Raw genomic sequence first — 14,753 nt, 5'->3', positions numbered from 1 at the left:
TGAAAACAGAGATGTATTCCTGTATATAACAGATTGGGAAACATTAAATATCGTCTTGTAGAAACAAAACAATTTAGAATCTGTGTCAGTGTACTCAACAAAGTTACCTGAAATGAAGGACGTGGCCACATGAGCCTCAGTTATGGTACATACCATGGTTGCATGACTTTAATTACATTGTCCGTTTGGCAGAGCAGTGGCATATCAATCTTATCTGCTAAGCTGCATGCAACAACCCCCAAACCCCAACAAAAATCTCTCAGCTGACCCAAAGGTACAGCACATATTATTCTCTCTACACTGTCAATACAGTGACAGTGTTATACAGTGTGTTAACATTATGTGAATTGGTTTATTATCTGGATTTATGGATTTAGATGTACATACATAAGGAAAGATAAAGCAAAATGAAACTGTATCGATGAAGCAGGAATAGTATGGTTAATACTAATGATAGGGATGTGACTGTCGTTTTACAGCCATTATAACTTTAAGCACACTTTTTATCAGTCTAATTGATACAGTGCTGCAGACTATGGCATCAATACCCATCATCGCAGCATAATAAACTTGTAATTTTCTATCAGTCAATACAACATAAAAAAATGCGCTGTGACCCAGGCGAGCCTCTTTGTTTTGTTTAGCATTACAGATTGGGCCTTAACAATGTTTGATCAAGCTTAATTAAAGATAAGGCCAGCTTTATCTCCAGCTCAACAAACAGCAGGGTAGAGCCAAGTAAGAGTGATGGATGGTTCCTCCTAGCTTCTCTTGTTGTTTGTTTCATCCCTCGCTGTGTTTAAAAATGACCCTTCAGAACGGTACCAAGGGTGGAAACTAGTGTTCTCGGCTGCGCTGAAGGAGGACATGCTTGCTTGGGTAATCCTTTACCATGGCTTTACAAGGGCCTTTCTTGGCATCAAGGCAACCCTTCAAATATCAATATCGGGTGTGCGCTATCCCCTTTGGGTAGGTTCAGTTGATGACTTTTCATCCCTGTATGAGGGCTTGCTGGCAGAGATGGAGGAGGCATGAGAATGCACTGACATTGATTTCTTCATCCCAATGCACACGCTGATGTATTGACTGCTGTGCCGATCAGTTAGAGACATTCTGTTTGCCACTGTTTGGTGTAGTGGAAAGACAGTGAACAGAATTTTATCACACTAAGTCACTGAGACAAAACCATACTCATTTCATTTCACTGGAACACTGCTTTCTTTTTCTGTTTCTTTCAGGAAAAAAATGTGTTGTTTTTCGTCTGTGAAATTTTTCCGGAGTCAGTTTAGAAAGGAAGTCTTGGCTTACTGTTTAAGCTATGATGACAACCGATTTGATTATGCTGAGAGGTGTCTGAGTGCAAACAGTAAGCTTGCTCTTCTGTGTTGCACTTACTGTCATTCACTTACAGTCAGCTGCTCATAATAAAAATGTCTATAGATTAATTGACAAATGCGCATAGAGAGCTTTGTGGAGTATTGGGTGGGCCTTCCCTCTTTTGTCACATTGAAGAGTCTCTGATGCATTGGGCTTGGTTATCCTAATTTACTCATCTCAAAGGTGTCACTGCTCGCTAATGATAAATCATGCACAGCACAGTATTCACAGACTGCAGGATGTTAAGGCCTCTGATGTTTTCAGAGGAATATTTTGCAGCCTGTTGTCACAGCGAGGATAAAATAAACATGCTTCGTTTATGACATCTGTCAAAGGGAATTATAGATCTCGAGAAGAGTTGCAGAAGTCACAATTCTTCTTTTTGGTTTGTAGATTGGTTGTTTGTTATTATAGGTCATGCACTTTTAGTGCCTGACTGGAATTTAACTTATATGACATGCTCTAGAGGCAGAATACAAGGAGAAGCACACTGCAGCTGCTCTCCACCTTCAGGAGTCGATTGTGTGTGTGTGTGTGTGTGTGTGTGTGTGTGTGTGTGTGTGTGTGTGTGTGTGTGTGTGTGTGTGTGTGTGTGTGTGTGGTTGTGTGTGGATGAGCCTGCATACTTTATGATCTAATATCAAGATGTAAAAGATAAATTATTTGTATGTATGTATGACCCTAGAAATCTATTAAAGCATTGAAATTCAAATAGCCTGATGATTATTTGAAATGCACAGATTTTTCTAGATATGATAGAGATGTGAAGTGTTTGCATTATCATCATCATCGCACTTTCTGCCAGCAAAAGTGCTCGTCCCTGGAAGCATCGAGGTTGGCTTTGTGTCTGTAAAATGCTATGAAATTGCTCTGAGTTGTGTTAATGGAACTCTGTCACAATCTGAGCATCTTGCAATGAGGTCAAAGTCGAGGGTAGCACCTTTGAAATGGATTTGACACAGATTTATCCACATAGAGCAAATGTGTGCTAAAAAATGCATGTGCTTGATATTTTCATATTATAAATGTTGAAGTCATATTCACCTGTGACACATGAAAAATGAATGTATCAATGTCGTGTCTCCTAGATAGAAACACTTAGATGACAAATAAAATTCTTCATTTGGTTATATTGACAAAAATATTGTTATTTTGTGAAGAAAAAAAACATATATAAAACAGATAGCTTCAGTTTTATGCCTTTGCAAAGACACCAAAAAAAGTATTCTTCTTCTATTTCTGTAAATGTTAAAAATGTAAAGAAAATAACATGTATATTGAAAGCACACTGTAAATTAAGGTGACTGTAGTTGCTTAATACTGTATATTATGCATTTATCAATTTCATTTCCATATGCACTAATAATGCTCAATGGTTAACACCAAGCAGAACTACTTTGTTTCTTTGTGTGAGGACGGTGTAAACAGAAAATTCATCACATTAAGTAATTTGGGAGATGTTATTATGTCATGTCAAGCATTAGATGAGCAAAGATGTTAAAATGACATAGGAACATTTAGGAAACACTGTCTTTATAATTTTCTAAACATTTAAGCATAGAGTATCTAAAATATATACAGTATGGTATTGGTTGTCATTTTTGTACCATTAAATCATCATTAGTGTTTCCATCAATCACTGGTACCATCTTTGTTTAGCTTGTTCTCATGCTAATATTTGATTGTCATTAATTTTGACGATATTTGGTCATAAATCCAAGTATTGCGAATGACAAAAGTTCTTAGAATAAATCCTCTGGGCACTGTAGACATCTGTACTAAATTTCATTGCAATCCATCCAGTAGCTGACAAGACATATAACTAAAACAAAACAAAAAATGGAAATAAAAATGGCACCAGAAGGAAGGTTGTGCTCAGTATCTGGAAACAACCGACATCCTTTTAGGTTTCATCATTTCTTCTAGTAAATGTGGCAGACTATTTGCATTCATGTATCTTCTGTGTGATTTGGACTACAGTGTGAAATTGTCGCACGAGAGTTGTTGACAAAACGGTCTTGTGACTTCTTTATGTGGTTGAATGTAGTATTTATGTTTCCCCATTGTGTCTGTTCTTATTGTGACCGTGAGTATTGTGTTTCAATAATGGTAATGATCATCTGGACCGCCACCACCGTTTGGCTGAGTTTACAATGGCGCAGACTCACTGAGGCTTTGGCTGTAAATTACAATAAACGGCTTCAGTGGGAGTAAACTCCAAGGAGATCAAATGCACATTGCCAGGCAGGGCTGGAACTAGGAAGCCTTCCAGTATTTTGAGGCCCTATCGCAGGCAAGTTCTTTAACTGGCAGTCAGGGCCCAGGCAGCAGGCCTGGGATTGTCACACATGTGGGATACACAGAGCCCAACATCAACTCTTTCTAATCCACACTGAGCTTTTTGGCCTCTGATGCAGGATATCAAAAGTGCCTGTTATGTTCATAGAAAATTAAAATGTAAAAGTGAGGCAGCTGTGTCATCAACTTCTAAAGGTGCCTGAACCAAATGCAATAACCTTGTTAGCTAGGTGTGAAAAGTATCTTTTGAAGAATGTTTTCTGAAACATCTAAATGGACATTGAACTGCATACATACGTATATGGCAAACATAAAAGGATTGATCGATTATTATAAAAAAAATATGTAATAAAAATAAATTAAAAAATAACATTTTGACCGCAGGCTTGTCCTTGAAGTTTTGGAGCCTCAGATGCTTCCTGGAAGGTATCCTGCAGTCTTATGATTCCCATTTGGCAGAACTGGAGTCCACATGCCAAACATCTGGGCAGGTGGCATCCAGCCACTCGTTTAATAGCAGGCCAGATATCTGGCCGGTCTTTGATGTGCAGACAGGGATTAGAGTGGTCCTCTGCTCTTACTCTTAACAACCTGGTATTAAAGGGGCATCAAATCATCAATAATATGTATCGACCGCCATTGGCAAACAGTTGGAGATGCAACAACAGTGATAGATGAGCCTCTGGCACAGAGAGGGAGGCAAGCAAACAACGTGTAAAGTAACTAATGAGAGATCCAACAGAATGTATAGTAAAGAAGAGATATGTCACTGTGCTAAATGCTGCAATAATTATGCTGTAGAGTGATAAAGGTGCTTTGTTTGCGAGGGTGTGTGGCTTTCATAAGTGAAATGGGATGCTGGTCGCTCATTTGTATGGTGATGCTGCAAGTGTGTGTGTGTGTGTGTGTGTGTGTGTGTGTGTGTGTGTGTGTGTGTGTGTTTGAATAGGCTTGTGGCGTTTTTGTTTCAGACTCGAATAAACACAAGACACCGAGTTTAAAATGCCCCAAATGTCACCACCTGAATTATAATTAATTAAATGAATCATCCATTCTATCAGTCCCCTGCAGATACACAGTGCAGAAATATGGGCATTTTGTCCCGTAAAATATTTTCTCACTGTGACTTTGATCAGAGTCAGTCAAGGACAGGATGTGAGGTTTTCCATTCCTGCTGGATCTGCCGGCGCTTTGTTCCATTGCTGCATTATCTCCTTCTTTAACTTAGCCATTTGAGAGGACTGTGATTAGAGGCCAAATTAAACTGGGCGTGTTTAGGTGTGCAGTTTAAACCTCTGTGTCTGCCAAACTTCCTTGGGCTCTGGCTTTAGATCCAGCTTAGTCTAATGGACTGTGAGATCTGCTTTTGACTCAAAACAGGCTCTTTCGCCTGAGCAACAACACTAATCAGACTTGTTTACTTGGATGATTTATGTAGCATGAAAAACATGAATCCCCCTGCTCATAAATGTTACACAGTTGAGAGACAAATATTGTTTCACTGTTGTGCTCACCAAAAGGCTGAAAAAATGGTTTGGATAAGTGAATCAGTAAGTGGGTAAGTAAGTGCACTTATTGCACCATCTTGTGAATAAAGCAAGTGCTGCATGTCATTCACAGTCCCAAGACATTACATGTTACACGGGTACAAGAGGAATACAAAAAACATGTATTTATGATTATCTCATGCAGCAGCTGCATTTAATAAAATACTTGCAATCACAAGCATTTGTTTATGGTGATACATGCTCAGTTATGAATAACTTGTCACAAATTGACAAGAGCTAGCAGCTGATATTTATTTGCATCTGTAACTCTCATATCCCTGAAGGGACATCGTATTTTATATTGATGATTCATGTCAAGAGATAGAAGATTCTGCATTTCCTCTTCGGCAGTTTCATCAACCCTTACATGTGGCACCAATCCAACAGATATCATTTCCCCAGAGCTCCCTGGGAAAGAAAAACAACCAAGCAGGTGTCTTGGTTATGATGAATACCAAATAAAAGTATGGCCAGGGAACTGTGACGGTGTTTCTTCAGTGGCAGTTGGGTGGGAGTGTTTGCGTTTTGGAGTGGGTGCCAGAGTCTGAGAGAAGCAGAGAGTGTTGCGAGATTGAGAGCTTAGGAAATGAAATCCTGTGTTAATGACAGAGGTACCTTAATTAAACCTGAATATCTAAATGACTGCAGAAAACAAAGTTAACAGTTAGACAAATGCCTAAGGCGGGACTGTTTGCCGGCGCAGTGCCCAGGGCAGATTTCTCCTTAGCTGTATCAGTGAAGACCATACTGAATGACTGATCACAACTGTTGGCAAAATGAGGTGAAGTGGAAAAGGGAAGCATACTTGGCTCATGTATAGTGGCAATATTCTTCTATTCTGCTATCTTGAGAGCCCCATTAGCTCATGCGTTCAGCATGATTGTACTCTACTCCTCCCTTCTGAGCCATGACCTCGAGCGCTGGAGTGGAATAAATAGCCTGAAATGGTTCCTAAACCACCACAGGACAAAGAATTAACCATAGCTTAATCAGAGTCGCTGTAAGGTTTGACAGAGAAAGTCCTGAATGACTCAGATGAACCAGAGTTTGACAGAACTCAAACATGCCACGGATTATACAAAAATATGTTGTCAGAACAGTTTTTCCAGCTTTCATCTAGAGGATTGAAGACATTTTGACATGAAAATAGCCATCCAGGTTGACTCATTTTACGTAATGTAGATAAATGGATAATGAGAACTATTGTTCCATATGGAGCACAATTAATAGGCATTGTTCTGTTGGACTCTTAAGGTCAAGAATTATTACCATTTTGGTTAGACCAAGGCACAAGCTCTCGCTGCAGGAAGTGATTTATCTCAATTACACATAAGGACTGATTAGGGACCTGTCTCACTGTGGTGATCCAGATGAATTATCCCCATTATGACAGTAGTTTCTAATCACATTTATAAAACAGCACCTTTATGGGCCACTGGCCGTGTTGATAGTGCAGACTGTACTCAGTGGAAGCTTTTATCTCCGAGAGTGCTGCATGTCGTGGACTGTTCTATTTGTGAGTTGCTGTATTGTGCTGGAGAGCCTGTCCATTTTCAACCTCTCTTTCAAGAGCATCTCTCCCTGCTCCATTAGCTGAGTATGCTCGGATATGCTGGGAATAGCAGCATGGGGTAGGGTCGGGGGGGGACGTTTTTTTTTTGGAATACTAACATTTGAAGAGAGAGAGGTTTGCTGAGTGCACTGTTCTGACTTTGGTGCTCCACTTATTTTTGATGCTCTGTCGGAAGAAACAAGAAAGAGGGCAGCAAAGGCAGAGAAGAGATGAGTCAGAACTCCTACACTAATGACTGAAACAAGCCCTGCAGGTTTATATATCGGAGATCATTATTTTAATGTATGGTATTTAGTCAAACGGGAGAGCAAAATGAATAGAGACACTACTTGAAATGATCAAGTAAATTCCCCACCTTGTACCTTCCTCAGTGTTTGATCATGGACACTGTGTCAGTGAATAATCAGAAAAGGTGACATGTGCTTTTCTTCTTATTAATTAGAAGGTCTGCTGGGATCACTTCCTTGAATGACTGTATTAAACTGCTGTACATCTAAGATCTCAGCACTTGGTTGTGTAATGATGGTCGGAATTGATACATAATAACTGTAACGTGTTGACTGGCAATCCAAAGCTGCATAGCCGGTGCCGACATTGAGATGGAGGTTAATGGTGCAAAACTTGTGTGCTTCACATTCCAGTCTGCAATGTTTGAGCCTCTCCACTGATAAGCCAAACTGTTAGTTTCTGAATATATCAGGAAAGGGGGAAGGGGGGGGGGGGGTAGGGAAGTTATGATGTTAGCTAGATTTGTATTTACTCCCCAGTGTCGTGGACATCTCAATGCACTGACCCAGGATAAAAGTAATCTTCCTGACATTTGATTGAGGATTATTTATGAATTATAGAGCTTAATCGTGGTGCAGAAGAAGAAGAAAGATTTAGCAATGAGTTCTTATCACTTCTTGTCAGTTTTTGCAAAAATAGGCGCTGAGTTAACACATCACTATCATTTTTCATTTCTAATCTTGTGCTAAAAAATGCTCAGAACGTCTGCAGCCCTGCTGTTAGCCTTGTCCATGTTTACTGAAGACTCCTGACGGTTCTGTCCCAGTAAAGGCAGATCGTTAAAGGCATTTTGTGTTGAGTCTCTGATAAATTAAGAAAATACACTGAGTTAGCAGTTTGTGTCAAATCGAATGCAATGCAATAGCACTGCGTTACACATCTTAATGAAGCTCAAAAATCAACTTTTGTTGTCACTGTGTCGGGTTTTTACTCCACTCTATGGCCATTTAGAAGGCTTTATAAGTGACGTTGTAGACTGTTTTTATATTGAAAGGTGTTGCTAATGTTTTGTCCACCCCATGAGATGGTCAGAGGGCTTTTTTCTTTTCATGATGATGTGGAGATCACCTTTTTTTTCCTCTACCTCTTTTGTTTTTTAACCAAAGATCATGGGCAGTTAATTGTAGCCTTACTGTATGGCCCTCCATTGGTCTTTGTGTTTTTTTCTCTGTCTGTATTGAGAGTGTGAGAGGGACACAGTCACTTCATAGAGTGAATTTTTGTATCCAGGACACAAATGGGAGTATCAAGTGCAAGAGTAAAAGAAAGAAATACAGCAAAACATTTTCATTTTTATTTTTATGTTTTGAAGACTTTTCCAGTTTAGAGGGACCTAAGCTTAAGACATCATGTTCTCTTCGTCCTCACATCCTCTTGTACAGCAACAGTTTTGAGCAACTTGAGGTGCCTTCAGTAAACAATGTCATTGTCTCAGATGCATTGTGTAAGCATTATGCATTGACATGGCAGTGCTGATTTATTTATTTTGCTGCTTGTTTAAAAGGGACGATTGAGCAATAAAAAACAAACCGCATAATCTATCCATACAGTCCATAATAATGTGAACTGGGACACTTTTAGCTGCGGTGTGAATGTAGTCAAACATTTAGACTTTTTTATTCCATGACTTTATGGCAGGAAAGTAAAGCATGTTTTCTGTCAAACAGATCCCTCATGCAAATGGCGTGTGTATAAATTACATTTTTCTATTTCCCTTCCCTTTGTATGTGTCATTTTGTCTCATATTGTGTGTTTTTCTTACAGTAAGACAACATGTCCACCAAAAGAATAAGACCTTTTGCTCACAGTGCAGTTTCCCTCATACCAAGTATCTTCAAACAAGAATAACAGAATAACCACTTCACTAAAATAAGAAAAAGAAAATAATTGAAACAAAATGAATGGTTAATGGTTGCATCACCACGGTTTTAAAAAGTTAATATTGGATAAAATAACTTTGTGAGAGAGAGATTTTTGCAGTGTAGTACATTGACTGGCAGCCCTGTCACATACACCATTGCAAAAATATTCAGTAATACCATGTAAATATTCAGTTCATGTCACATTGTGATTTGAGTTTTTGTGCTATTAGGTTGTAATGAAGCCATTAAATCAAAGAACGTTCTGTCTCAACCTTAAACCTACATGAGCCAGCCTTAATGGTTTCAACTGCCAATCAGGCATATTCCACCACCCTCCGTAAATGAATTCAAATCCTTCTTCATATTCGGAGAGCTACCCAGATGACACGCAACCTCCCTGGAAATGGATACCCTCCGGAGAAGCACTGAAGAGATTCCTGCAGGTTATTTGAAAGGAGAAGTGCTATTGGACTGTCAGATCACGGCCATAAAGAGGGTGTTAAAGGGTTTTCCCTACAAGAGCTTATGAATTACATGGTAAGGGGTTGGTCTCTTAATGCATTTAGCATGGAGAGACAGAAAATGAAATTGCACTTTGAAATAAAATAAAAAAACGCCAAAATACACATAATGAATTGACACTTAAGACAATTAGGCTATAATTGGTAAAATACAATACAGTGTATACAAATGACATAAAGTTGGAAGTTGGGTATTTTTCCAAAGAAAGTTGCTGCTATAGGCTAGATGAGGGCTCCATCTTAATGCGTTTATACTTTACCGTCTTGTCAAGCGGGCTCACCCCCCCCCCCCCCTTGTCTTTGCATTATATGTATTTATGTATGTATATGTATTCTGTGGCCATCACGTACAGCACACAGAGACCCAAAAACCTACAAATACTCTTAACCTAAAAATACTCTGAAATACTGTCATTCTCCAGGTTTGCTGTTTAAATTGGTTTGTGGTCATTTCATTCAACCACACATTTATTCACTAATAAACTGGGTTAGAATTACATTTTGACACAGGATCCCTCTGTAAGTTGATCATAATAAGGTAAAAAATGCAAGACCATAAACCAGCATTACTTGGAGCGGCAGAAACAAGCTGTAAACAACATTGACATATTACAACCTTAAACAGTTGTTATGGAGACCTTTTGAGCATAATCATTGCCTTTTGATTTATTCATCAAATATGTAACAACATGAACATTTAATTAGTGTCATGTGTGTCTCCACCAACTCCTGAAAAATATATCTGCTAAATGTTCCACTAAGGTCACTAATGTTGTCAGCTTCAGTGGGTTTTTGGAATTGTCCGCAGCTGAAAAACAACACTATGTGAGTGTGGAGACTGAATCCAAACGGTACAAAACCAAAAACAATAGGCCTTTTTTTTTATTTTAAACACTTTGACATGTCACTGTGGAAAAGCACAAGTGTAAATGATAAAATTCCATTTTGATACTTTGTTTTCAGGGTCCAGTGACCAAACAAGTCCTAGCATATACAGTTAGTTTTATGGTCCATTATTAATATAACAATATTAATTATAGCCCTCTAAAGCTCTTCTTAATCTAGGTTTATATTGAGTTTTAGTGGTGCATACTCTACCAAACAAATTATCAATTATTCAAGCTAATTGCTACACAGTGATCATGGGGCCTGAGGTTATGGGGCCCTAGGCCAGTAGGTATTCCAGCATTGAATATTCAAATTCAAATATGGAGAAACAGAATAATCTATATTGTGCAAATACAGTTCATACATAACAATGATGATTAAAAACATATTTTTTGTGTTAGAGAGTTTCAGGTTTTTGTTCAGACCTAACTAACAGTATAGTACAGAAATGAAAAACATTTTGTTCTATTTTCCATTACTATCTAAAAGTCTGTCAAATGAAAGGGAGTGATATTGTTCTAGACCTCCAAATGACAACATAGTGAACAATGCTACATTAAGTGTTGCAATAATTAGCTCTTGTAAACAACTTGAGTCACTCAGAGTAGTACAGAACCTCTTTTCATTTGGTTTGTAACTGCCATGCTGCTGCTTTGTTTCAGCTTGTCAACAGCAGTGCCAAGTCCCCACTTGGGAATTGCCCAAGTCTGCCCTGTTACCTTTGCTAAATTTGGTGCAAGATGTAACAAGAGAAAAATGCTCCATCAATCACGTTGCAGATGCAAGAAGAAAAGATTGTGGGGGAAGGGGGTTCAGAGGCAGAGAAATAAACCAGTGTAAGCTCTGCCAACAACCATTTCCTGGGTGAGATGATGGGAAAACTTTGCCGTACTCTCAGGGGACATCATTTGTGAACGCACTGGCGTCCTCCAGAGCCCAAAGTTTTGGAGCGGAACCCAGGCACTTGGTCGGGCTGTTTTGAGCATTTTTAAAGTGAAATCCTCCTTTGCCTCTGATGCCTGCTTCATCAGATAAAGTCTGCCTGCAGAGGCTTAAGTGTGTCAATGAACGGGAGGGAGGATCAATGATAAGTGCAGCTTACCTCCTCAACTGCTCCGCAACAGCCAAATAGAGATTAAACTATTTCAAACTAATAGCACATGTCAGTCAAAATTCACACTTGAACACTCCTTCCCGGTCCTGGACCACATTTTGCCACCTCCCATTTTCTAATCACACTGACTGGAAAGTTGCTGCCATTTACAAAGGAATGCAGATAGGCCATCAGAACCAACACATTTTCACCATGGAGACCACTTTGCACCACATAAGAGCCAGAACTGGGATCTGTGATTCTGCCAGCCATTTCTCTGAATTCTCAACTAAGACTCACTTTGAAGGTTACCATTCGTAATCCATTCGAAAGCACACTCAAAACAAACATGTACGCACACACACACACACACACACACACACACACGCACAGACAGATCAAAAGCCTGAGTCTATTATTGCGTAAAATACAGCTCTCCTTCTAAAGGCTAAGTTTTTGTAAATGGTACTCATTTGTTGCTCTAATCACTGTTGTGGATATTGCTAAATTGCCACTGTTCCAGGGAATTACTGGACTAAACCACACAACTGGCTTTGATTTGTTGTTCAACCTTCTCAGATGTGAATATACCCAGTGGTCTGTAAATGAGAGTGTATGTTGTTCCACCAGCATCCCTTATTTAGACATCACAGCACTCATTAGGTGGATCAAGCTGATATCAAAGTCAGAACACAGATGACTATGTTTTGGATAATGCTGGGACTGTCGCAGAGTCTCTATAATGATACGTCTGCTGTCTATTCAGCTCGATTGTTATTTCACTGTCATTTCTCCAGCGACTTGGCGGTTGACCTCTCCTGGAATGGGATTTTTCGGCTTAATACTTTCACCACTGTCCTCTTTTATTTGTTGTTTTGACAAAATGATTTCAATAGAGGACTCTTTCTTTCTTTGCTCTGTGGAAAGATGTAATAGGATGGATGTATTAAAAACGTGTGAAACAGAAAGCTGTACTCTAATCGACGGGGCTTGATGCTGTTTGAATCCATCCTTTCGTTCATAAAAGCCTTTTGTCTTTAAAGCCAGCTAAAACCTCTTTTTTGCAGTCTTACGTGTTTAAGCAGTTACACGAATCATCAAAATAATGACAAATGAAAAAAAGTCAACTAATTTGACTGACCTTTTTTTTTTTTTTAACGTATGTACGTATTTGCCAACATCTAATGGACAGCTCGCCATGCCTGACTCTCTTAGTTATTGGTGCTCAGCCTGTCAAGCTTAGTAATACAAAAGCAGACTTTTTATTTCTAGCCACCAATCATCAATGTTAACTGCTCAAATGACAATTGTTGCCAGCAGATTTTATCAACTGCTAGGATAACTAAGCTAACTTTTATTTAAATGAGAATGTTGTATATGGGTCTTTAAATATGGAATTGGGTATATACGTGATGTTGTGCTAAAAGAAGAAACTAACATGTCCAAGCAAATTGTCAACAATCTCACCTGTTGATCCATGCGAAAGACATGTAAATAAAGAAGAAAACATGGTTTTTGTATTGCAGTGTACTTAAAATGAGAGATGAGGACCCTGATATGATGTTTAAAGGCTTTCAGAATGGGGACTTACCAACATGTTTAGTAGATGTGACCCTAACTCATTTAGTAAATGCATCCCGTCCCATACACTTTTGCCCTTATTGAAGGGCTAAAAAAATACTACATATTTATGACGTAATAAAATCTTATTCAAAAATATAAATTACTTAGATCTGTTGTGTAGTTTGAGTCTGTTTATTAAAATACCTGTCAGTCATTTTAGGAGTGATGGCATATTACCATCCTTTAATTTGGATTTTGTTGGTGGATCATTATTGTGACTATAATTGCCACTGGTCATTACACCCCCAACCGGCATCGTCAGACACCTACCAAGAGCCTGGGTCCTTCTGAGGTTTCTCCCTAAAAGGAGTGTATCCTCGCCACTGTTGCACTGAGTGCTTGCTCTTGGGTGAATTACTGGAATTGTTGGGTCTTTGTAAATTATAGAGTGTGGTCTAGACCTACTCTATCTGTAAAGTGTCTCTTTACTCTATCTGTTAAGAGATAACTCTTATGATTTGATACTATAAACAAAATTGAATTGAACTGGATCTACAGTACCTTTTTGTGTCCCTTTAAATCTCACAGGAGATACCAGATAAGTGATCTGTGAAAAACACAAACAAAGAGATGATGTGTCCCCCACAGAGACAGCTCCTCTGATAGGTGGTGACGTGACGCCTCTCTTTTTGTCTTTTGTTTTCTTTTGAAGGAAGATTAAAGAATCTCTCATGCCATTTGATATTTCAGAGGGATGTAGTACTACTGAGCAGCATTGGGCAGGGTTTGTGTGGTGGGTGTTGGGAATTCATTCAAATACAGCTTAACAAAGTCCATGAGGGACTCAGCCAGCAGACTGCATCCAGAGGTTTGTGGATATTATTCAGTAACTTGCCCAAGCAGACACCCAGCTTGTTTATTTATTTATTCTGCCATATCTCTGCCTTCATTGCAATGCACCACATGTATGATCTTGTCACAGCCAGTGTGTGGACTTTGTCATTTTCATGATAGGAATCTATTCTCTTCCAGGTTTACACCCGATATGGGAAATGCTACACTTTTAATGGCAACAAGACGACATCCAGGAAAAGCAAACAGGGCGGAATGGGAAATGGGCTGGAGATCATGTTGGATATCCAACAGGATGAGTATCTGCCCATCTGGAGAGAGACAAGTAAGCCTCAACACTATTTGTCCAATGTAATCCCGTCATATGTTGCAGCATTGGATACCTCTGCTGGGCTTTAAAATATCCTGCACACATTTCTCTGGGTCATGAACTGTAAATAATGCATTTTGTAATTGCATTCCTGCAACCGGTAAAATGTTATTTGTAAGAGGAAATTTCTGAACACACAATACACTATCTTAGATTTGTGTTTCCATTGTAGTTGTCACATATTATTAATCTCTACTGGCTTGTTTTTCAAACATGACTGAAATATGGTTTTCAGTTAGCGTCAAACTGAGTCCGAGCTGTCAAAGGAGGCAGCCATCTGAAATTACCTTGTTCTTATCCTCTGCAATGCTTTGTTCTCTGTTTCATTCTGAAGATGAGACGTCCCTGGAGGCTGGTATTCGAGTTCAGATCCACAGTCAGGATGAGCCTCCCTACATCCACCAGCTGGGCTTCGGCGTCTCTCCGGGCTTCCAGACCTTTGTTTCATGTCAGGAGCAGAGGGTAGGTCTTCTTCATCACAGCCCACCATCCCTGTTTCCCTTCCCCCACCAGATTACTCT

At 39.2% G+C, this 14,753-nt stretch overlaps 1 protein-coding gene across 1 annotated transcript in view; it reads left to right on the top strand.

The window, feature by feature from the left end:
• The window catches only part of asic4a (acid-sensing (proton-gated) ion channel family member 4a), a 91,655-nt gene that overhangs the window by 61,653 nt on the left and 15,249 nt on the right, over positions 1–14,753 (top strand). The window contains 2 exon segments of the mRNA XM_032530113.1: positions 14,043–14,187; positions 14,567–14,694. Coding sequence (XP_032386004.1) covers positions 14,043–14,187; positions 14,567–14,694 — 273 coding nt within the window.

This window comes from Etheostoma spectabile, chromosome 11 (assembly GCF_008692095.1).
Source record: "Etheostoma spectabile isolate EspeVRDwgs_2016 chromosome 11, UIUC_Espe_1.0, whole genome shotgun sequence".
In the NCBI taxonomy this organism is placed as follows: Eukaryota; Metazoa; Chordata; class Actinopteri; order Perciformes; family Percidae; genus Etheostoma; species Etheostoma spectabile.
This window is presented reverse-complemented; position numbering and strand designations above follow the sequence as displayed.